This window comes from Polistes canadensis, unplaced genomic scaffold, assembly GCF_001313835.1.
Source record: "Polistes canadensis isolate GaletaPanama2010 unplaced genomic scaffold, ASM131383v1 scaffold_11, whole genome shotgun sequence".
In the NCBI taxonomy this organism is placed as follows: domain Eukaryota; kingdom Metazoa; phylum Arthropoda; class Insecta; order Hymenoptera; family Vespidae; genus Polistes; species Polistes canadensis.
This window is the reverse complement of record NW_014569558.1, coordinates 1,617,599-1,642,923: the sequence shown is the minus strand read 5'-3', so window position 1 is coordinate 1,642,923 and position 25,325 is coordinate 1,617,599. Positions and strand designations below refer to the sequence as shown.

The window sequence follows — 25,325 nt, the reverse complement described above, 5'->3', positions numbered from 1 at the left end:
AATAATTATATATATAATATACATTGTTTTAAATCAGTTTTTTGTTAGACTTCGACATGTAAACGAAAACCTTGCGAATAGGTGGCACTCTTTGGGTAGTCTTGCGTTTTAAATACTTAAAATCTCAGAGAATGCAATGCTGTAAAGTAAATATCTTTCACATATATCTTTCATATCTTTGAAAAGTTTTGGTAAATGTTTTTTATACCTATAGTGTGAATAGATTTTAATTAATCTTATATTAAATTAAAGGACACTCTTTTTTCTACGCGTAGAATACATATTTAAGTTATAACTCGTTATTAAAATGTTTATCAAATGTCGGGGAATGCAATGCTTTATATAATGCATCTTTGGAATTTCTTTGAAAAGTTTGGGTAATTAATTTTTATACTTATTATAAGTGTTTGTGAATTTTATTGACTCTTATATTAAATGAAAGTAATTCCTTATATATATATATAAGCAAAAGATAATTGAATTATATATGTACCGTCAAAGCGGGAAATCAAGCAATACTAGTAAATCCTCGGAATAACTATGAATATGAAGAGCCTGTAGACGAAGTCGGAAATTGAAAAATTCTTTCAATTTTACCTATTCATCGAACATAATACTTTGATATTCTAAAGAATATCAAATTACTATTTAAACAACGTTGAAAAGAATACATCCTCGAACACAGAACGGTCCCAACCCCCCCCCCCCGGCAAACACACCGCTAACTACTCCCATACACATACACAAAAACGTGCATACTGGGGGTTGTTAAGACTGGCTGTCCCTATAACGGAAAACTTGTATTCTTTGTCCTTTATCGTATCGGAAGATGAGCAAGTTTAGAATGAAATGTTTTATACGTGCATTTTATTAAAAATCATTCGAAGAGCATACTAAGAAACAAATATTCTTATAACTAATTAATAACCTTTACTGCTCCGTGAATTCTTGTGTGCGGGTTTTTATACGTGAGTTTATAAGACTGTGCGCACTTGTAGAAATTGGAACTTATTCTATACCGGTGTGTTATATATATATTATGTGTGTATATATATTATGCAACTTTAAAATATTAAATATCCATTATTTTACTTTAATAATAAATTAATTTTGTTCTAGTTAATTTAAAAAAAATTGATTCTTATTCAATTATGTGTAATTTCTGGTACTTAAATAAAACATCGATTTTTCTTTAATTGGAAGGCATTTCCGTTAATTTCATAAAAAAAATGAATTTTTGTTCAATTGGGAAGGATTTCCATTAATTTCAGTAAAAAACCGATTTTCGTCCAATTAAGAAGGGTTTCCGTGATTTACGTAAAAATATCGATTTTCGTTAGATTTGGAGGAATTTCCGTTAAAATACTTCATTTTTTATATATGTATAGTAAATACAAAGTAGAATAAAGATAAAAGATAAAAGTGGTCGAGTAAAAAGGTAAGACCATAAGATGTATTACGAAGTTTCTGCTTTTGTTTGATATTATTTAATTTCTTAAATGCAAAGTGTTAATAATAGGTTCATCGATTAGATCAAATATCTGTTGAGGCATTCGAGTAAATGTTAAAAAAGCCTCACAGCAGTGTTTAGGGCATGCAGAAAGAAGAGGCTAAATGCCGAAGAGGCCCCCACTTAATTGTGGCTGAAGAGGGCAACTACATAGACTATTGAGTTATTTTCAAAGGTTCTACAGCAAGTTAGAACTTTTCGAGAGTCATATTTTATTATATTACTTTTTTGCTCGTCAATAATTTGTAGTTGTAATTGGAGATGATGGACCATTCCATCTCCTTGGAACACCAAATTCGTGTCTATATCGTCCAAAAGATGCATATGTGTTAGAGTCAAAAATATTAATATTTTCGTAATATTAATTTTTAAAGCTTAAATAACGTTCGGTAAATATTACAGTAATTTCTTTTTTCTTGTATCGTCTTTAAAATTTATCATTTTGATCGTATTTTATTAAATTTGCAATTTTTCTTTTCTATATAATGCAGCTTAAAAGTATTCCATAATAATTAATAGATATTATTTTTTGTAGTAACTTAATATTTGTACTTTTCCTATTTCTTTATTTTTATATATTTTATGTAAATGTAAAATCACACGTTTAAATTTAATTTCATTACAACGGTAAATAGAAATTTGATAAAAATAAATAAAAAATTCTGTTGAAAAGTGCATCTGCGAATTGGATGATTTGTATGTTAGGCTATTGTATCACTTGATTGTATAATTAATATAGTTTTCTTTTTAGAACAGGTGATCATCGTTGGATTTATCATCTACTCGTTTTGATTTATTTCTACTTTTTAAAATATATATATATATATATATATGTATAAAAAACGCATTTCTGAAGGCACACATGTATTTTGACATTAAAAATTAAATACAATTATTTTAAATTTTCTTACAATGTATAACTATACTATATATATATATACTATCAAAGAATATTTTATTAATATTATATTACAAACAAAGTGTAATAATTATTTTCAACTAATTACGCTAAATAAAAAATATTTGATAAAATAAAGTTGAGGAGCCGGACAAACAAAAAGTCAGCAATTGATTCAAAACAAATAACAGTAGAAAACTTCATTGTTTTCCTTAGAAATGAGAAAAAAACTTTTTTTATTTTCAATTATTAATAACTAATTAAATAATAAATAAAAAAATGTGCAATTAAGAGTACTTATTTATTTTTTTCTGCTGTTGAGGTTTTATGCCAATTTTTCTGTGCTATATTTTTTCTTTTTTAGTAATGATCTCTGTTATTTTGGCATTTTACCTTTTTCTCATATTGTTTTTATAATTCTTCCAGGATATTTCACCCTTTTCTCCTATGTAAAGTCATGTTTAATTCAGGACGGTGTCTTTCCCAAGATCTTCGTTTTTTTCAACATTTTTATCTGTATTTTTATTTCCCAGTATTATATACTTCTCTCTTCATCTTCAAAACTTTATATTAAATATTATTAATTACTAATTAAGACTTTATTATTTATAATAACATTAAACTTTTTTTTTTTTTAAATATATAGAAACATATAAAAAAAAATTACAAAATTATTTTTTTCGACTATTCTAATTTAGTGACGCCATTTTTTATTTAAAGAAACCAATATTTTAAAGAATAAAACTTGTTTTTAGTATAAAAAAGTAAAAGTAACGTATATGTTATCAAGAATACGTCTGAATTTGAGAGTAATTCCTTACAAGCGAGAGAGAGAGAGTTATTTACTTTAAACATATATATAATAATTGAATATATTAAGAGCTCCTAGGTGTATTTATATACTATGAAAAATTTGTGTTGAGAATAAAATGATTAAAGTGCATGACTAAAAAAAGGGAAATTTTATATCATACAGACTAGAAATATAACTTTGATTTATCGCGTTAAAAATCGTACAAAAAAATCTGTTAATTTATGAATTTGAAATAAACTCTATTTTATAGTTCATCTTAATAAAATCATTTTTTTTTTTTTTAAATATTATTATTAATAAATATGAAAAAAATAATTTTCCTGGCTTTATTTTATCAGCCAATATTTATGCAATCTAAAAATTGAATTTTAAATAAATAAATATAGCTCGTAATAAAAAAGGGAAAGATTAATAATTACTCAATCAGAGTTTGCAATTAGGTTAATAATGCTTTCGTTGACGGTAGAAGATATAAATATTTCTCAAAAAGTTCACGTTCACTCTCTTCTTGTTCATTATTCGTCTGCTGACTCTACAAAGTATAAAAATAGTAATTAGTAAACAATTTTCTATTTAAAATAATAATAGTAACAATTTTCTAAAATAATGTAGAAAAAATATAATATCTCACCAGGTCTTCAATAGCATGTTCACTAGTATGTTCCTTTAAAATCTTATGATACAAAAAAATTGTAGAAGAATTTTCTTTCAATAAAACTCTCATTCGTTGCAAGAGATGTGACATTTCCACAAAAAATTCTTTCTTCGGTTTAGGTTCGGATCGTGTAGTTTGAAATAATGAAGGAAGAAGAACAAATAATCCATGTTGATCAAATGTTTTTCTTTGTTCGCAAATAGTTTTCACAACAGAAAACCTCGAAAGGGGCTCGTTTTCATCGTAAAACGAAAAAACGACAAAATGTTCGAGTAACGGACAGAGTTTTCTAGATTCTTGGTCAAGTATTTGAGTGATCGTGGTTGTAATTAATAAAGACGACGCAAATTCTTTACTTGTTCTATGAAAATCAAAAATAGCACCGAGTTGACCTACAGAGGAGGCTTCCTTTAATAATTTATGCACCGTTGTCGCGTTCGTTAGGTCAACTCCAACTCGTATGGTAATCTTTACTTCACGTTCACATAATTTCTTTAAATAAAAGATTTCTTTCTTCTTGGATGTCATTTTAGAAACTACAAATAGCTTGGTAACACCTTCATCGATCATCCATTTCATCAATTGCATACCAAAGATGTCTAAGCCTTCGACGATGAAGTAACACTTGTTCTTATCAAAGCACAAATGAGGAACAACTTGGATAGATTTGATCTGTTTGAGTGGGTTAATGAGTACCTAAAATAAACATATTTCATTTATACATTGATTGTATAACTACCTAAGATAATAAATTCTATACGAAAATCACTTACTTTTCCAAAACGTTCGCAAACTTCTTTGTTTCTTTCTTCTACAGTTCCTTGAAGATAAAGTCTTCGCGATATTATCGGTTTTAAATTACCCGCCTGTAGAGCTGTTCTCATCATGCTCGCTGATTCTCTTTTCATTTTCGGTGACAACTTAAAAAGGTCTTGTAAACAGAAACTATACAAACTTAAATGCCTAATAAAATTATATATTGGTAAAGGATTGTAATTAGGCTTTTTACAATCGTAGAACATTGACATATGTTTGAAATCTTTAACAATGTCCAAAGAAGATTCAATATCGTTTAAGATGGAATAGTTGGCAACAACGAAGTCCAAGCCTTTGTTCTTCGTAATATTTAGAATATCAATTTTATAGTATTTAACATTAATAATATGTGACTGTGGTAAACGTGGTCGTATCAACTCGATGATCTGTTTTTCAGCTTCCGTTTCATAAGTAGTATAAACATCAAAATTATACGACAAAGATAAATTTATGAGAGCTTGTCCTACGTCACTAGCACCAAAATGTACCAGAACAGTTTTTATGTATTTAAACCTAAAAGTATTCGAATGTAAAATGCAGAAAGCTGCTAAATAAGCTTGAGGAATTGTTGCAGCATCTTCGAAGTTCAGATTGTCTGGAATAATCCAAGTGAATTCTGGGTCGGGAATAATCTCATTACTTATAGTGAAATTGTCAACAAGTCCCATTACTCTAMGACCATTTTCATCTGTTCCTGAATATTCTACAATTGATATGTGTGATTCTAAGCTAATCTCATTTTGTAACAAGTACTCGTAAACATTTAGATCGAATGCAGCACACTCTACTTTTACGATGCTTTTATTTGGCTCTTTAGTTAATGGTAATTCTTCCATCCAGGTTATTGTACCTGATTGTTCAATTTTTCCTCGCCAGCGCGAAGAAAATGTAGATTTCTCTGTCAATGGCATCCATCTGTATGTGCCCCATACTCCGTTTGGCGATAACACGTTTTGATGAAAATTTAATTTTATTTGATTTTCATAGAATTTATTTTCAAGTGAAAACTTCGGTGCCTTTGCGTCTTGTAAATCGAAAATGCGAAGTTTCTTATACTCCGGCTCTTGTTTTAAATCTCGAAGTGTTTCAAATATATTATTTTCGACGGTAGTGTTGACCAAAAATATAACATTGCCATATTTCGATTGTCGTAAACAAGTTTTTAACTGATCGATACAATTTTTTTTATTTTTAACGACAATTGCTTGTTTCAAATCTTCTTCCTTTTTTAGAAGTAAGGCAGTACGATGAAGAGTTATTTTTATCTTCAAAAGGACGAATAATCCTGTACTTTTCAACATAGCAATCGCATTATCTTCATCTTCCATTTTTATAACAGTCAATAGAAATGATTCTTTACTGATATTAGCAATGATATGACTTATATCTTTAAATAAATAATACTCGATAATCATCAAAGTAAAATTTTCATCGTGTATTTTCTCAAAATGTGTTTTATCAATGCATTTTAATTCAAACTTAAACTTCGTCATTTTCGAAAGGTTATCGAGACACTCGAAAATATTATTATGATCGTATCCTGAATCTTTTATTATAATCATTCTCTCTGTAGCATTTTCGCTAATATTTTCGGATATTATTCCTAGTACAACGTGTAAAGCGTTATCTATATTCATCTCCGTTTCATTTACATTCGGAATAAATCGAGCTTCATCCGCTAATAACTCAATGCTTGTGTCTTTAGTTACTATTTCTTTAAGTTGCATACCGCTTACTTCGATACCTGTGCAAGTTATTAAGTTGATCTGTGTTTGGTATTCCATCGGTAACACTAAAAAATAATTTCCTGTTATGTCTATATGGGATATCAACAAATCAAATATAGATTTCAACCCCTTTTACCATTTCCATCCCTCAACTCTTCTTCCAATTGTTTCAAGTTAATTACGATCTTTTGTATCTTATTAGGCATTTGTATCCGTTTATTATTAGTATTAAAAATTAGTACTTGAAACAATCCTTCCATCATAGATCTCCAATTGTTTTTCCACTTTAGTTGTCCACTTAAAGAAGTTAAAGATACTCCATTGACGAATTTATAAGATTCTCCATACTTATAACCACGAATAAGTAGATTCGCATAAAAATCTTCCTTCGTTAATATTTCACTTTCTTCTTTAAAAAAGTTTTTGTCTAACAATGAATATTGTTTTGTGTAGTGACTTGTAAAGTATATAGTTCCAGTAGCTACGATAGTCTTATTATTCATCATTACTTCAAATTGTCCTGACGCTAATAATGAGCGGAGTTTATAAATTTATTAATATTGCAGAAAAATGTATATGAAATATCTTTCCTATAATTACCTACCTTTCATAATAATAATTGTCAAATGAAGTTTACCACTTTTTGGTAATTTTAATAATAAATTATGAATTATAATGTCCTCAAATATGAGAAAATGAGATTCTGTCTTTCTTCGATGCAAATAAACATCTTGAACAAGCCATAAATAAAGAGTGTAAGGTATTATGATATCTTCACCAATTTTAAAATCGCGTAAAAATTTATATTCATTTAATCTCAAGTCTAAAATAAATGTTTTTTCTAAAGATTTTACTTCTCCCGAATCCTCGTAGTAGTTCACATTCCTATGGTAAATAAACGGGAAGCATTAATGTTTTATGCATACTGGAAGTAAAAGTAACTAGCATACTTACCAATCAATACTATGTTCCCACCGCATTAGCGAAGAAATCGACGGGGTACCTTTACATACGGGGTATGAAACTTGCGGATAAAGATTCCCAACTTGTAGAGGAATTCCAAGATTATAAAGCTTTCCTAGTGTGGATAGAAGTAAAATTGCATTGTCCTTATGGCCTCGTTTTGTTAATGATAAATTAATGATATGGCTGTTCAATGATTGTGCAAGAATAGCCTGAGGAATACAAAGTAATTAGTTATGCAATATAATTAACTTTAGTTAGAATATTTTTTCTAATATATGAACCTGTAGAAGTCCGTGTGGAGAAATTTCAACGGTTATAGCGTTTTTCGATATCATGCATAATACTTCTTCGAATAATACGGGAGAAACGAGATTATTCGTATGATATTCCGGCGAAGAATAACGAGCTTTCGGTAAATACCATTCGTCTTTCGGAAGAGATGTGCATATCCAGCGTTTACTGCGTTTTTTTGGTTGAGATATGATTTTCTTTAAGTAATTCAACATCTTTGGACCCACTGAGGAAATGTAACGACTATGATACGCCTTATTACCGGTTTGTACGGTTTTAGCAAATATTCCTTTACTCTAAAAAAAAAATTAATGTTATATTAAAAACTTTATTATAACGATTTGTTTATTGGAAAATCATTTAAACTTTACCTGCAACTGTTTGACAAAAGTTTTGACAGATTCGGAAGGTCCACTTATAGTAGAACTTTGCGGTCCATTGTGACAAGCAACATCAATGTCTTCGGGAAGAATATGTCTAATTTGTTGATAACCAAGAGCTACTGCAGCCATCGCTCCGTGTATCAATTCAGTTTCTTCCGAAGCCAAACCTCGAGAGAGAGCGCATAAAATCATTTCCTCCCGCGTGAAGCAACCATCGGCGTATGAACAACCCAGCTCACCAACAGAATGTCCGATCATGTACTGCGGTTTTACTCCAACTGCGTATAAAATATCCACCAGACCAATCTACATACCAATTGTACAAAATCGTTTATTCGGGAAAGAGAAAGAATAAACACTGTTAGCGGGAAAATATCAGACATTTCATTACTTGTATAGCTGCTATTCCCAGAAAACTGTTTATAATATTGTCGTATATAGTTGGATCATTGTCACATATAATATGCATAATATCATAACCTCGAGGTTTTAATACTTCGTCACATTTTTGTATTGCTTGGGCAAAGATTGGTATTTTCATTAGAGATTGACCTAAAAAACAATTGCATATCGAATTTTTTTCCATAAAATATCCGTTTAATTATTTAATTTTAATATTTTGAATACCCATTCCAGTCCATTGTGAGCCCATCCCCGAAAAAACAAACCATAAATTTTTAGATGTTTCGTCAACAGGTGTAATTTCTTCCAAAATTTTTTCTGATCCCGTTACTTCTGTCGATGGCAATAATATGTATCCACGATATAGAGAGTTATTTAATGGTTTCATCATAATATCGTTGATTAACTGCATTAATTCCACGTCGGCATTGTTTGTTTTTAACTAAACGTAAAGTATTCATGAATAATATTTAACTTTTAAATCGTATCGATTAATATATGTATTCTTGTAACAATCAATTAACGACATAGCCACGTTGGATTTCTAGTTTCCGTCATATAAAAAATCGTATGATATTGACTTGAGAGAGTTGGTAATAAAATATGATCTCTTTGATAGTATTGAATAGGTAGGAGAAATTGTTCGTAGGGAAATGACTCGAACCCGCAAAAAAAAAAAGTAAAACAACGTAATGTACATTTACACAACTATACTTACAGAATTAAAGATCAATGATAACATTTCTTTATTTCGAGCAGAGCATGTAAAAAGTCGAGGGAAATCTTGCGTTGGCAGCTTTTCCTTCTTCTTATTTTTCGAATGACGTTTTAAGATAATGTGGGAAAAGACACCGTTGATAGAGGTAGTATTCACGGCCGCGTAACCTTCTGTCCAATGTGTTGGTTTCGTTACAACTTTTACGCGTCCGTCTTGAAGACATTTAGCATCTTCCGGAGGTTCATCGTAATGAAGATTTGGAGGTATAATGTCTTTCTCCATAGCCATGATTACCTAGAAATTCGACGTTAATTTTATGCGTAATTACTAATCGATGGAATAATTGAAATATTTTGAGAAAATATTTACCTTTATAATTGAATTTATTGTATTAGTACAACTTGTATGACCAATGTTTGATTTGACCGATCCAATTAGGAGGGGATTAGAAGGGCTTCGATCCTGTCCGTAAACAATATCGATCGCTTTTAGTTCTTCGCGATCTATTCTCTTCACTGCCGTACCATCGGCCTCGATATAAGTAACGTCGCTCGGTTTTAAGTTACATTCTTTTAAAGTCTTTTTCATTATCTGCGCTTGGAACTCTGCAGAACTGAGCATCATACAGTTATCAAGTATATATTCGCCATATTCCACATTTATAGCACTAATCTCTGCGTAAATACGCTTCGCATTTTTGGCTTTTTGCAAAAAGAGCACACCAATTGATTCGCTGCGCGAGAATCCCGAAGCCTTTGCATCAAACGATCTGTTTATTCCGTCTGGTGATAATAATCCTAAAAATTGATTTATCTCCAATTTTTTTTAGTTCTCAATATCTTATTTAGTATATTTTATTTGTTTATAAATATTTATTACGTTGTTTACCTAATTGTTTGAACTGATAAGAGATGTTCGGATATAAAGCAAGAATTCCAGCATCAACGATTGCAGCTTCGCATTCACCACATTTTAAAGATTCGAATGCTTTTTTCAAGGCTGTTGCACTTCCGGTGCATTCTGATTGAATGGTACAGCTTGGACCTAACATATCCAAAGTAAAGGATATTCGATTTGCTGCCATTGTACGAGCGGATCCCAGCATTCCTAAACCATGTGGCTATAACGATGAACATTAATTTTCAATTATTACTATCTAATCGGGAATATGAGTTTAATTTACTAACCTCGTATTTTTCATAAAGAATACTTTTGTCTGATTCTTGGTAAGACAATGATGCAAACACTCCAATTTTGGTATTACGTAGTTCTGAAGGATTAAATCCGGCATCAGCGACCGCTTCAAAAACTGACGTTGTTAACAATCTGGTTACTGGATCCATCGAATGTGCGAGTCTCGTGCTAATGCCAAAGAAAATGTGATCCAACTTGTCGATTTCTGTCATTGTTCCCATACGGCGAGTTACTTGTTTGTATTCTAGAAAAATTCATTCGACAATACACAGTTTGTAACATTTTCTTAAGTACAATTAAATTCACCAATTATAATATATATATATATATATATATATTCTTACCTTCGGGCCATCTCGTGTGATTTTCCGTTGTACAATCGACACCATTAATAAGATTTTCCATGAGTTCATCGACATTATTACTATTAGGAAATTTTCCAGAGATACCAGAAATCACAATTACATCGTCATGCAAATTTTCTACAACCATATTGATTAATGGAATTACTTAGAAAGTAAAAAAATAAAACAGCAGAAGTACAAGTACGGTCTAATCTCAACCCAATCGCATTGTAAAATTTATTTTTCAAGTGCCGTTTTATACTTTCGCATCGATTCAAGAAAGGTGGGATATTCAGCTATTTGTGAGTATAATATTTTATAATTTAATAAATATTTCGTAAACTCATCGTTACGAAACGTTCGGGAGGAAACACGCTTCTTCCGCAATGTTTTGAATTTCATGTTTTTATGTATGGAAAATAACCAAGCGAGTTAAACGTAGTAATAAAATACAAATATATGACGTTCGCATTTGAGCGTGACTAGACACAATCTGTTTATTACCTAATAGTTTAGGAAAATTTAAGATTCTGTTTCCTGTTAACAATGTAATAGAATACTTAAACGAATATTCGTTATTTTGTAATTCTTGCGTAAGAATATAGAAAAATTTAATATATTAAGAGCTCCTAGGTATATTTATATACTACGAAAAATTTGACTTGAGAATAAAATGATTAAAGTGCATGACTAAGAAAAAGGGTAATCTCATTTGTTCCAATAGATGTAACATATCCACAAAAAATTCTTTCTTCGGTTTAAGTTCGGATTGTGTAGATTGAAATAATGAAGGAAGAAGAACAAATAATCCATGTTGACTAGATGCGTTTCTTTGTTAGCAAATATTTTAGTATTTTTTCAAGATGTGTTCTATCAATGCATTTTAATTCAAAGTTAGTCTGATGTGTTTAGAATACGGGAGGATCTGTCTCAGATTTTAAATTTCAAACCTTTTTAGTATATTCTATGAAATTAAATAAGAAAAAATGTTATGTAAACATAAGTCACATAGAGTTTTATTAAAAAGTTATAACAAAAATACAGAATAAAAATAATAGCAGCAATAATCGACTTGTTTATTATACGCATTTGCTCGAATAAATTTATGTATTTACTGATTGACATCGTCACTCCCAGGGTTAATTAATATTCATTATCAGTTTCAAAACGTTTATCGTTCTTGACATTAATTGATTGATATTGCTGCTCTGTTGTTGATCATTATCGAGTCAGGTCAAGTGAAAAAGGTCAAATTATTGTTTTGCCTTGCCTAATACATCTTAGATCTTCATTTAACTAATTGTAATTTTTCATTGTGTTTGCGCAATGTCTTGGACAACCATCTACCTACAACCAAACATTTTGATAAAACACTAGTGTTCTTTTTGTTTAATAATTGAAAATTATATGATAGAAATCTTAAAAATGATTTTTAACGAATTAGAGATGCAGTTGTAGAAATAAATAAAAATCGACAAGAGTTTGGCCATTTCAGAAATAGCATACTACAACAGTGTCATAACATTTTGAACAGCATATTTAGATAGTTTCACAATTTTTTTCTTATTTTTGAACGTATAATATGTTACAACGTTTGTACGAAAAAACCTCTAACAGCCTATATACATATTTTTGTTTTAATTAAGTAATGAAGTATAAATATTTGTAAGAATAATATTATTATAATTTATCCAATTTCATATATTTACTATTTCGATGAACGAATGCTGCTCGACAATGAGAGTCAGATAATATTTAATGAAGACGTAATATTACAACGCTACAATATGAATACAATTATAATCGATTAAAGAAAAAAAAGTTTAGTTTTTAAGAAATATGAAATTAATTAAATATTGTACTGAAAATTAGACAACGATGTATAAACTTTATCATATAAAGTATGATAAATATCTTCATTAATATTCATGTGTATATATAATTACGATTAGTAAAAATATCAACAATAATTATAAGTCGTATCATTATTTAATGGCCATATTTATTTCTTCAACAGTGGTTTTAGTCATTTGTAATTTCATAATAGTATTGAAGTCTCTACATAACCTAGATAATTAAATATAACATTACATGTACGAAGCAACGTATTTATTATGCGAAATAAAATTATATTGCTTATATTTAGATCTATGTATGCATTAAGTTTAGTTATGCAATGGGAATTCGTTTTTCTCAAGCTTAGCCCAGAGTACCAAATCGTTTGCAAATATATTGCGATATATTGAACATAATAAAAATTACAATATTAGAGCTAAGAGAGAACAAAGATGAGTTATATTAATAAATTATTATTATTATTGTATATTTATTATTATAAAAAATATTTATTTATATTTTTTAATATTTATTACTATGTAATTATGCAGTTCGATTATTTTTGTATTCGAGTTCACACATTCACCCATTCGAAAGCCCATTTGAAACATATATGACATATTACGTAGCTTACTCTATCATATATTTTTTTTTTTAAATTAACACTTTAGATTCTACTTAATATATTCTCAATAGGATTTTTTTAACTCTGTGTTAAATAATTTTTTATTTTATAAATAATTAATTGTAAAGAGAATTATTTAAATCAGTTGTATTTCAAATTTTCTATAAACACTATTTTAAATTTTGCGCTAAACGATCTTAGTAAAATGCTGCCATCGAGCGGTAGAGTTTGGCAGTTAGGATGTGCCTTAGTTTTGGATAATCGAAAATCATGAAATATTTCTATGTACCTATTATAAGAAAAGAAGTAGATAGATCTTATGCAGGGCTGTTGTACAAGAAATTTAGAAATTAATATTTATATCAAATAACGACTATAAAAAGTATATAAAAAAGAATTAACTGGATTGGAGTCATTGTTCCTGATTGAATATATTTTTATAAAAACAAATGGAAGAACAAAATCTTACAACAATACTAGTGTATAAAGAACAAGCAGAGAACACAATAAATCACTGTCAGCGCAGTCTTATGGAATCATCTGGTATGAACTCCATATTGATGAACAATTATAACGAAGATTCACCAAATTCTAAAAGTGTGCTTCATATACAAGATTCACGTAATTTAAAAAAAGAATTTCTACAGAACAAATTTACTAATCTGATTAAATTAGATTTAACTAATTGTTATTTAACAGAACTTCCCAAATATTTATGTCTATTAAAAAATCTACAACATCTTATTCTTAATAATAATGAACTTTCATGCTTACCAAATGTAGTCGGAGATCTGAAAGAACTAATATCTTTAAAGGTATATAATAACAACTTAAAAGAAGTGCCAGAAAATATTGGAAATTTATTAAATCTTGAAGATTTAGATTTAAGTTTCAACAAATTAACAGACATTCCATGCACATACAAAATATTGAATAGATTAAAATATCTTTCTCTAGCAAATAACAATTTTACATGTATTCCTAATTGCATTAAAACGGGAATGTCCAGTTTGGAAATGTTAGTTTTATCACAAAATAATCATATCATGTTGGATATTCCATTGTACAGTACAAATATTAAAAGATTTTATGCAAGAAACAATGATATTTGTTCGTTGTTTCCCAATTGGATATTTAATAAGAAATATAATCAATTAGAAGAAGTATTCTTAGATCATACGGTATTTAAAAACTTTTATTTTTCAAGCAAGAAAATACCAATTTCAAATATTACAAAATTGTCAATGATAGAATGTAAATTGACTGAACAACTTTTGAGTCAAATTTTTAAAAGGTTAGAGTCACCTGAAAGCTTGAACATTGGAAATGATGCATTAACAGCAAAAATAAATCTTTTTCGTTTTTTACCAATTCAGGATATAAATACTAAATCTAGCCTGAAGAAAATAAATATTCGTAAAACAAATATTGCCAAAATACCAAAATGCATAAATGAATTTCTGGCTTTGGTAACAATTGATATTAGTTATAATTATATCACTTGGTTACCTAATGAAATATGTGAATTGCACAATTTACAAAATTTGATAATGAATGATAATTTATTAGTTAGTTTGCCTGATTCTCTCGGTCAATTGGCTTCGCTTAAAATATTAAAGGCTAATAATAATGCATTATCTAGTTTACCAAGTTCTATAATACATTTAAATAATTTACAATTTTTGGACCTTTATAATAATGAATTGTTTATAGAAACAAATTCTATTATTAACATGACTACTTTACAAGGAATAGATCTCGAACAAAACTATTTGTTGACTAATGATTTACCGGTAAGATAATTGGAAAAGTATTTCTATTTAGAAAATTAAAAACAATAAATAATAATTAAAAAAAAATCTAATTTTTTATATTAATAAATTAAATTTTAAGATAGCATATAATTATGAACATTTAAGAGTTGCATTATTAGAATATTGGAATGAAAAATTTAGAGTAGTTGGTTTAAAGAAAGAAACTGTGTATGATGATGACAATAAATTTGACTCATTATGCACATGTGATACTAATGATGATAAGTATATATCACTTTTGTTTTCTATTGAACGTTATTTAATGGTTTTATTAGGTAATTAAAATCTTTGGTTAATTTTTAGATTATCAGAAGTACAGACTTCTTTTGAATGTCTTAAAGAAAATTGGGATGAATCAGATGATTCAGCAGAAGAATTCGATCCAAATGGTAAATTGATATCTTTTTATATATCTTTTTATCTCATTACTGTACTGTAAAAAGTATGTTACATAATGTATTATTTTAACAGAATGTTGGAAACCAAAATTGATACGATGTTCTCCACTCGTTGCTTATAAAAGAAAAACTTTAAGGGAATATTTTTGTCCAGCAGATTTCCACGCAAAGCCAATTTTAAAGCATGTTCAACAGATGATAGATAATGGTATTTTATCTTTGGAGACTGAATTTGAAACGGGTCAATTTGACGATGCATGAGATTATATATAAATATTTATATAAATATTTATAAATAATATTATATATAAGAGATATATAGTAAATAAAATATTAAATATTCGTGTTCTGTTACTATACACTTATTTAGATGTAAGTATTACTTTACATGAAAACTGTGATTAATTAAATATGAAAATCTTAGATATATATTTTTTTTACTCCTATCATTGTGTGCGAAAAAAATTGATACTGAAAAATATAATAAAGTCAACGAAAATTATGTTTTCAAATGATTTTCTTATTTGCATACATTTACGAGATATAATGTTATATGCTTATGAATGTGTGTATATATATATATATATATATATAATTTACTTAAAAATCTAATAATACCTTTCCTTGGTGTGAAATTAATTCGATAGTTTGAATATATTAAATGCCACGTTTAGATATTTGTTTTATGTAACAATCCAACATTTACAAATCGTTATCTCTCTACTAAAAAGTGCCTTTTGATTTTTGCTTTCGTTCAACTTTTAAACATTATACTTTGAACATGTTGTCATTTGTAATCAGCCGTGCATTTGCAACAATCGCAAATTGGATAATTCTTGTAATCACGCATCGTACTTGAACGAGTTCTTTTTCGGTCTAACTGCAAATATAAAATGAAAACATATTAAAGAAATACAAAATTTAATATAATAAATGAACATACGGGAGTTATGTAATCATACTAAAAATTTAATTTCGTTTACTTTTCCTTCGTCGAAATTTTTCATTTTTACGGATTTTCTTTTGCGTTTATGCTTTTTCCTTTTTTCCTTAACTTTCGAACTTGTCTTAATACATGAATCAAAATAATTCCTATCTTTCGTTTTTTCTTTCTTTTTTTTCTTTAAGAGTATTCGAGATTTATCTTGATCATTTTTCCGACCTCTGTGATATTTCGGAGAATAATGATCTAACGATCCACTTTCAATATCCACATCCGAGCAATTGCATGTGCAACCATTCGATTTTCCTTTTTCTTCGAGATGACTGAATTAAAAAAAAAGATTTACAAATATATCATATTTTCATTTTCATTTTATAGATGACACCATTGTTAAGAATTTAAATTATTTTAATAATTACATCGATCTTCCGTTCATCAATTTTGCACGTTTCCATTTACGAGTTATGCAAAGTAATATGATGCATGTAACAACGAAAAAAAAACCAAGAAGAAGAAAAAGATTCAACCATCGCATATTTGTTGAACTTCCGTTCGTATCAATTACTTGTTTATTTTCAGTCATTTCATTGGCCTGTTTTTCTTGACTATAAAATAGTATATGTATATAAAAATAATTAAATGATAAGTGTGTAACTATGAACGATACAATTTAAATTAACATACGATGTCTTTTTTTCATCGATCGGAGACACGTTGTGTTGATTTTCATGAATTTCATTCGTGCAATTTTCTTCCATTCTTTCATTCTTTTCTTTCTCATTATCAAAAGATGTTTTCTCCAAACTCTTATATGAATTTCGTTTTGAAATTAAATGAGTTTGTCCTTTGATGATAGCATTGAAAGATTTGATATTTCTACTTCTTGTTATATATTTTGCTAGATCAGGCCTTCCTAACATTCTCAAAGTCAGATCCATCGTCTCGCGAATATTAGAATTTTCTTCTCCTTTGGTTTTGTAACATACACATATTATTAACTGCTATTGTTTTTAACAATTATATGAATTTTCAAGAGATGATTTTTTTTTAAGCACTGGTATATATTAATAAATAAAATAATCGACATACGGTTACTGAAAGAAAAGACCTCAATGTTACATGAACTCTGTTTTACCGTATTAGCACCTAGGTAATTATGGTTCCAATTTTCAAGTTCAATTAAACAATCCCGATTAGTAATTCCATCGTTGTAAGAATATTCTCGTAGGATCCTTGTTGTCTGTATATCAGGAATATATTTCATCGAGGCGTTCATTATTTTTATTAATTGAAGACATTCTAAGGGATTTAGTCTCAACGATAAATATTCGAGTTCCTTTTGATTGAAACTTTCTTCCTCCATAATTGCATTAAACAAATCATATTTCTAATAAAATATTATATATATAATTTTTAAGTAATAAAATAAAAAAGTAATAAAGTAGTGTAATAAAACAGTAATAAAATAGTAATCAAAATAATAAAATATATATATAATTTTTTAAATTTACAGTAGAAGCGGGTACGAATACTCTTTTGGCTCACTATATATAAATGCATTTTAATTTACTTAATTTTTGCATTTAATAATATAAAAAGTCATAACCTATATTATATTATAAAAATCAATTCAGAAAAAGGATGTGGAGACAAAAAATTATTTAATAGAGGCGTAAGTAAAAATAGAAAATCAATATGTAACTTACTGTTATGAAAATAATTATTACAATATAAATGTTACGTACAAATCGCATAGTAGAAAAATATTTTAAAAAGTCAAAATTTTTTTACCATCGAGCATTATCCTTTTATTATTACGAAAAAAATAAACATTCGATAGGTAATATCTTCACGGTTAATGAATATTTTGACATTCAATAATTTAGGAATTGCGAATGGTATCGATACGTAATTTAAATTTTTTCATTGGTTTTTATATGTATATCCCCAAACACATCTGTGAAAATAAATTGTGAGAATATTTATATTTAGTGCTGAGAAGAAAGGTTAAGTTAGTAAATTAAAAAAAAATATTAAAAAAAAAAGAATTGTTACAGTGTATTTGTTGTTTTTATTCCGATTAAAATAAATAGTTAATCACAAATTATTATATCACGTATGTATACATTTGTTTAAGATAAAATATAATCATACAAATTATCAATAATCTCTTTTTAGATCCTTTAGATGGAGAAGAAGATCGGCAAGATTTTGTTTCTTTATTCAAAATGAATGAATTAAAAAAGTACCAAAATTTGCAAGCAAAATTAAATAATTTATTACAATTAAGCAGCACCGAAATCTTCTTTTCGTCAACGTCCAGCAAAGCTGTTCAAAAATCGTCGACTCGGTGTGTATGAAATGCATTTATTTATAAAACGAAAATAATATAACGTAAAATTATAAAAGTATACTTTATGATATACTCGGGTGGGTTGTAGACATTACTTATTTTTTTCTTAATGGTATCATGATTTTTGATATCATTCGATATAATTATTTAAATGATTTCATTTTTATTTTAAATTAATAAAGATTCGGAATACTATATAACGAATCAAACAAGTACTTTGCTTTATCTACAATTGTCATAATATTACATTTTTACATTTAGAGATTATTACGGCGAAAATATTACAACTATTTCAAGGAACAAGAGTAATAAAGATTTTAAAAGAGAAAACAGGATGGATTTAGATAAATTTGTTCCGTTTTTAAATAAAACGCAATTGCAAGAAGGTAAGGGTACATAGATTTTTCTTATGTGGAAATTTGAAAAATGATAATGTGTATTTTTAGGAATTTCTTCCTATAAAATGTCACTTCAAACTGCTGGTATTGTCGTCATCGTAGTGATAATTCTAACTTGCTGTTGTACATTGTATTTAAGAAACAAGTTAATGGCCTTAGTACATAGGCTAGTAGGAAAAAAGACAAAAGATAGGCAAAAGTAATAGAACAAAAATTCTTATTTAAATCTATCTAACAGATATATTAAAGTTTATGATATAAGAGAATATATATATATATATATAATTCTCGAAAATATTCGAACAGATTAAATTTTACAAATATACATATTTTATATTTAAATTTCATATTAATTAGAGGATTATTGCCGGTGGATCTTGAAAAAGGTAAAGGAGAATTGAAAAGGGGTGCAACGAGTCTAAGAAAGCTGCAGAAAATAGAAACCAAGCCAACAATTGAAGATGTAACTTATCCTGCACCGCAACATGTTATGACAACAACTTCCAGCGTTCAAGCAAAACCATCATCAACTACATGTTGCAAATGTTTTAAAAAAAAAAAAAAGAAAACTCGAAAGAAGCACAAACGATGATAAAAATTAACTGTTGATTTTATTATTTCAACAATTTATAAGGAAGAAAATGATATCAAATCCTTATCAATTATTGTATAATTGTTAGATAAATACTAATAGTTGATAAAATTTATAAATTAATGATATAAGATAATAAAATAGTTAGAAGGTTAATCTAAGAAACCTGGAATGTATCTATGCTTTCGTAAAAGTATAAACAAATATTTTATAAATTTTGAAATACACGATTATAAATATTAATAATTAAAAATGAAAAAATATTAAATAAGTTTTTTTTTTTTATTTTTTATAAAAGTTTTGAGAACATTGAATCTTGACTTAACTTTTTATCACCTTATACACATTTTTATGTGTAAGAGACCAAACTGAGTGGCATTGATTTATAAACCTGACGATCTTTAAAAAAAGATTCGTTTTCGATCAACATTTACTTTTTGTTTGTAATCTAAGGCATACATAATTGTAATCAATCAATGAAAAACTCAACTTTTCATTTAATCGTGTACTTATTTGTGCATTTTGCATTACCGTATGTTACTTTCTGTACGATCGATGTTAATTTGAATCAATTGAAATATATCGCTGCACGTTTAGATCCCTTCGAATGTCGGCGTCTTATTGCTGCTCTTCATTACACGTCTTATGAATTGCCAATGAATTTGGCGGCAGCAGGTAAAATAAATTAATTAAAAAAAAAATTTATTGACATTTATACGAGAGCATAATGATGACTTAAAAATTGCTATAAACGAACTCTTTGACAATTAAATGTTTTTTTTACTAACACAATGTTTGAATTTCTTTAAAAAAAAATGTTGCACGTTTTATGCTAAATTAAATTTACACAATTAATAACGAACCAAGAATTTTTATTACAATAAATAAATAATTTGGATAAAAATGTAAAGTTAAGAAATATAAGGATAACATAATGTTTTTATAATACAATTGTATAATAGAAATAGAAAACAATGAAATAAAAGTAAAAACAAATTATATCGACAGAACGAACAGTGGATGAGGATATTCCGTGTATAAGACAACTTATTCATTGGAACAGTTCACCGGCTGAAGGTCTTGGTCAAAGTCACGAAGCTTTGGTTCATCGACTCCGCACATTGGGTCGTGATGATTTAGCTAATTGGCTAGGAAAATCTACATTTAAACAGCTTGGAATGGATATGGCCAGAATTATGGATCGACCATTTGATAAATTAGGCGAACAAGAAACTGAAACGTCGTTAGTTATATTTGATATCAAAATAGACAATATTAAATAATTTATATGTAATCTAGTGATTTATAAAAAGTGGTTTAAATTTACATACATTTAAAAATTCTTTTTTTATGACATAATTTAAATTTATGAAGTATATAGAAACTTATTAATAATCTTATTAACAGTTATCCATTAACAATCGATCCAATTGAAAACCCCGAAGACGATGATTTTTGGTCTCAATTAAATATCGTCTTATTGGCAATTATGCTAGGTTTAATGGGAACTCTATTAATATTAATAGGATATATTATTTTTTATATAATTAAAGTGCGTTCTCGTAGAAGAAAGTACAGGTAAATATGCAATATGATTAGTTTTATATACTATTTAAAATTATTTCATTGTAATATATTATGTTATTATTTTAATATATATATGTATTTTTCTATAGAAAAATGAAGCAAGAGGGAGACACCGAAAAATTATTTAAACCATTTGAAAAGGAAAAACAGAAAAGCAACAAGGCAAAACAGATGCCACATAATATTGATAATTTATCTGATTAACGAGAAATATATTACAATAGCTTTAAACAGAAATAAGATTTTGTATAAATGTAATACATACGTAACAAATGTAATAGATGCGTGAATGTTCAACCCGTATTATCGCTATACTAGCGTTCTCTACCGAAATTATTTAGAACTTGATTCAAACTTTTCGTTTAACTATTTTTTTTCGATACGAAAGATAATGAAAAGTATACGATTAAAAATTAAGTATTTTATCATAAAATAAAGAAAAAGAATATTTCTTCCAGAAAAATATTTACTATAGATATTAACAAATTGAGAATAAAAATAAAAAAATTGTATTATTTTAGTTTTTATATTGATTTCTTGTTGCAACACACACAAAGATTATATTTAATTAGACAATGTAATATTTAGATAATTTTATAGAAAAGTATTTTCATGAATCTATATAAGCACATAAGTTAAAATTTGCTTATTTACATAAATATATATATATATATATATATATATATATATATATGTATTAATGTGTGTATCGGGTATTATTTAGGATAATATTTAATTATGTATTTAAAAATAAGTATGGATATGCGTACTTATAAGGTGCTTTAACATATCGATACTCGAAGTATCGTATAATAAAAATAATCGATTAGTCGAACAAGTAGAAGAATCGATATAGAAAGTAAATCGATGTAATTAGCGGCCGTTTCTATATCAATTTTACACCGACGTGTTTGGTTTACCATCATATTTTGTGATGTATTCATACAAATATAAACAGAAGAATTAACTAAGAAAAATATATTGTTCGAAGGGTCGAAATATAGGCCTAGTCAAGATAAATTAGCCATTTCATGATGCTTTATACTTATCTTAGCAACTCTATTATTGACAATTTTTTTGCGTAATACATGATACCGAGAAAACGTGCATTTTATTATTGGTTATAATAGTAATAATAACACCATGATAACTAAATTAAATGTAAATTCAATAATTAGGAGTCATTATTAATCAATTGAATTTAAGTGATATTTCACGAAATATGTATATTGCGCACTATACTGATACATTAGTTTCTGTAATAGCCTGACTTTTAATTAAGGTAAGCACTAATTTCAACATTTTGATTAAACAATATGTTCTGCCATTGGGGTTAAATCCGAGTAAATCACAGAAAAGGATGCGTCATTAAGAAAACCACAATATGTACATGTTATCTAAATAAGGACTAAAAATAATACATAATGTAAAATAAGATTTGGCAAAGCAAAGAAGTATCTATGTATTACAACTGTGTTTGCTTATAAGTCATGAAGGCTACCTCTGTAAAACCTTGAAAATAATATCTACTAATCTATGGTTTTGGATAATATGATTTGCCTTAAAGTTACGTTTCAATCATCTTTTAAAAAAAACAAAACTTAATATAAGAAATCTTATCTCAATGCTAATTTATAATATCATCTTAGACACAAACTACGATGGCTGACAACACAGAAAGTGAACAGTATCCGCTTCACAAATGTATCTTTCAAGGGGACATTAAAACTTTGAGTTCATTAATCAGAACTCACAGTCTCAGTCAAAAAGATAAACAAGGTTAGTCTCAATAATTTCATTACTATTTTGACTCTGAAAGTTTACACGTTCTGCATACGTGCATATAGAATAGTAGGTAATGATCTAAATTTGAATACATGTACATGTAAATAAGTATGTTTTAAATAAAGTATATTGTATCTTTTAGGAAATACACCTCTACACTTAGCTGTAATGTTAGGAAGAAAAGGTAATACGATGAGAAATTTGTCATTAATATCGGCTATATCAAATAGATGAATATAAGACTACTTTTCAAGTAGAATGCACAAAGAATAAATGATGTTACAGAATGTGTTCTGTTATTACTCGCCCATGGTGCACCTGTCAAGGTTAAAAATTTAGCCGGATGGAGTCCTTTGGCAGAAGCTATCAGTTACGGAGACAGGCAAACTAGTGAGTTTTATAAATATAAACATTTTTTATATTCAATATTATTAATATCAAACTAAGTAATAGTACTTTCTTATAGTATCATCTTTAGTAAGAAAATTAAAACAACAAGCAAGAGAACAAATGGAGGAAAGAAGGCCAAACTTAATAGCTGCTTTACATCAAATGGGTGATTTTTATATGGAGTTAAAGTGGGACTTTCAAAGTTGGGGTATAGCAACAACATATTCTATTATTCAACATATTATATTACTGCAAATAATTCAATATTTTCAATATTATTCAAGCTGTTATTTAATCTATAATAATAAATGAATTCTTTCAGTGCCTCTACTATCAAGAGTATTACCATCAGATATATGTAGGATATATAAAAGTGGAGCGTCAATTAGAATGGATACTACTCTTGTAGACTTTAATGATATGAGATGGGAAAGAGGTGACATATCGTTTATTTTTAATGGAGATAAAAAACCTGGCAAATCTTTGACTATCCTTGACAATAAGGCTAAACTTTATCAGCGTTTGAGATACGAAGTATGTTTTAATTTTATTTTAGTACGTCTATATAATTTTTTAAAAATCTAAATTAACATTATTATTTTTAGGAGACAGAGATTGAAATTGAAAATGAAGTTGACATTCTTATGTCTAGCGATATAATGGCTACTCAAATGTCGACCAAAGGTATAACTTTTACAAGAGCTCAAACTGGATGGATTTTTAGAGAAGATAAAAGGGTATTTAAGTGTAATAATAATAAATGATCGTTTTAATTAAAAACATGGAAATATAAGTTTCATGTGAATTATAACGAAATATTTTTTCTAGGAAATGGTAGGACCTTTTACAGCTGATTTTTATCAAATTAATGGTATGGTATTAGAAAGTAGAAAGAGGCGAGAACATTTGAGCGAAGAAGACTTGCAAAAGAACAAAGCTATTATGGAATCCCTTACGAAAGGAAATTCGCAAGGGTTTGCAAACGACGATGTAAATAATTTCGATTTTCTTTTCTTTTCACATGATATAGAATAAATAATATTCCTAATGTTTTCCAAACTTGTTTTAGCCTCCTATGAGAAGAGCATCGTTAAATCCACCTCCAGAGTCAAATATTACATGGGAAGAATACATACTTGAACCTCCAGGACAATGTCCTCTTTTAGGAAGGAATATGGTTTATAAAGAAAATAGTAAGCCTTTCAAAGCAACTGTCGCTATGAGTCCAGATTTTCCACTGACTGTAGATATGCTACTGAATGTTCTGGAAGTTGTAGCACCATTTAAACATTTTAACAAATTAAGACAATTTGTTCTGATGAAATTGCCTCCTGGTTTTCCTGTGAAAATCGATATACCTATTTTACCTACTGTTACGGCTAAAATAACGTTTCAAGAGTTTTCCTTTCGTGACGACGTTGATCCAGAGTTGTTTCAAGTACCATCGGATTATTTCAAAGATCCTATGAGGTAAGAACTTATTATAAATACTATAGTCAAGGTATATAAAAGCGATGACGATATAAACCGTCTTTAAAGCAATGAATCGGACTGAGGCTTCGACCTAAAGCGATTTTATACTGAAGCGGATGTCTCTAGGAGTAATATTACCAGAAATGGGTTTTCGATAATCTCCATTTCCAAAAGACATAAACGTGTACAAACCTTCGCACACAAGATCATCTATAAAAGAGTATTAAAATACAAACATAAGTTTGTCAATTGTTACCTATAATGTTCAACTGTCATAAATTGAATCTACATTTCTGTTTAAGAACATAAAATTTTATTCTGTAGATTTATATGTTTGTCAGAAAAGATTTTTAAAGATAGCAAGTGAGCGAGAGAGAGCGAGAGAGAGAGAGAGAGAGAGAGAGAGAGAGAGA

The 25,325-nt window shown here is 28.0% G+C and overlaps 3 protein-coding genes across 3 annotated transcripts in view; 2 read left to right on the top strand and 1 right to left on the bottom strand.

The window, feature by feature from the left end:
• Positions 1-4,229: 4,229 nt before the first annotated feature.
• On the bottom strand, positions 4,230-10,948 carry LOC106793071 (fatty acid synthase-like). Its single transcript, XM_014759682.1, has 16 exons — positions 10,719-10,948; positions 10,368-10,618; positions 10,069-10,300; positions 9,550-9,977; positions 9,181-9,474; positions 8,688-8,904; positions 8,452-8,612; positions 8,049-8,366; positions 7,668-7,973; positions 7,375-7,595; positions 7,025-7,305; positions 6,557-6,946; positions 5,702-6,485; positions 4,651-5,608; positions 4,352-4,573; positions 4,230-4,238 (listed from the first exon to the last, which is right to left on the bottom strand). The coding sequence occupies exons 1-16, from the start codon at positions 10,864-10,866 to the stop codon at positions 4,230-4,232; spliced, it is 5,220 nt and encodes a 1,739-aa protein (XP_014615168.1). The 5' UTR covers positions 10,867-10,948.
• A 2,478-nt stretch (positions 10,949-13,426) lies between these two features.
• On the top strand, positions 13,427-15,804 carry LOC106793072 (protein lap1-like). Its single transcript, XM_014759683.1, has 4 exons — positions 13,427-13,722; positions 13,963-14,972; positions 15,297-15,382; positions 15,465-15,804. The coding sequence occupies exons 1-3, from the start codon at positions 13,629-13,631 to the stop codon at positions 15,321-15,323; spliced, it is 1,131 nt and encodes a 376-aa protein (XP_014615169.1). The 5' UTR covers positions 13,427-13,628; the 3' UTR covers positions 15,324-15,382; positions 15,465-15,804.
• A 6,337-nt stretch (positions 15,805-22,141) lies between these two features.
• Positions 22,142-25,325, top strand: part of LOC106793141 (ankyrin repeat domain-containing protein 13C) — a gene marked incomplete in the record, with an annotated part of 5,123 nt that continues 1,939 nt past the window's right edge. Inside the window, 10 exon segments of the mRNA XM_014759823.1 lie at positions 22,142-22,546; positions 22,619-22,830; positions 22,914-23,043; positions 23,192-23,233; positions 23,335-23,439; positions 23,516-23,647; positions 23,762-23,973; positions 24,045-24,176; positions 24,268-24,429; positions 24,509-24,909. Of these exon segments, the coding sequence (XP_014615309.1) occupies positions 22,801-22,830; positions 22,914-23,043; positions 23,192-23,233; positions 23,335-23,439; positions 23,516-23,647; positions 23,762-23,973; positions 24,045-24,176; positions 24,268-24,429; positions 24,509-24,909 (1,346 nt within the window).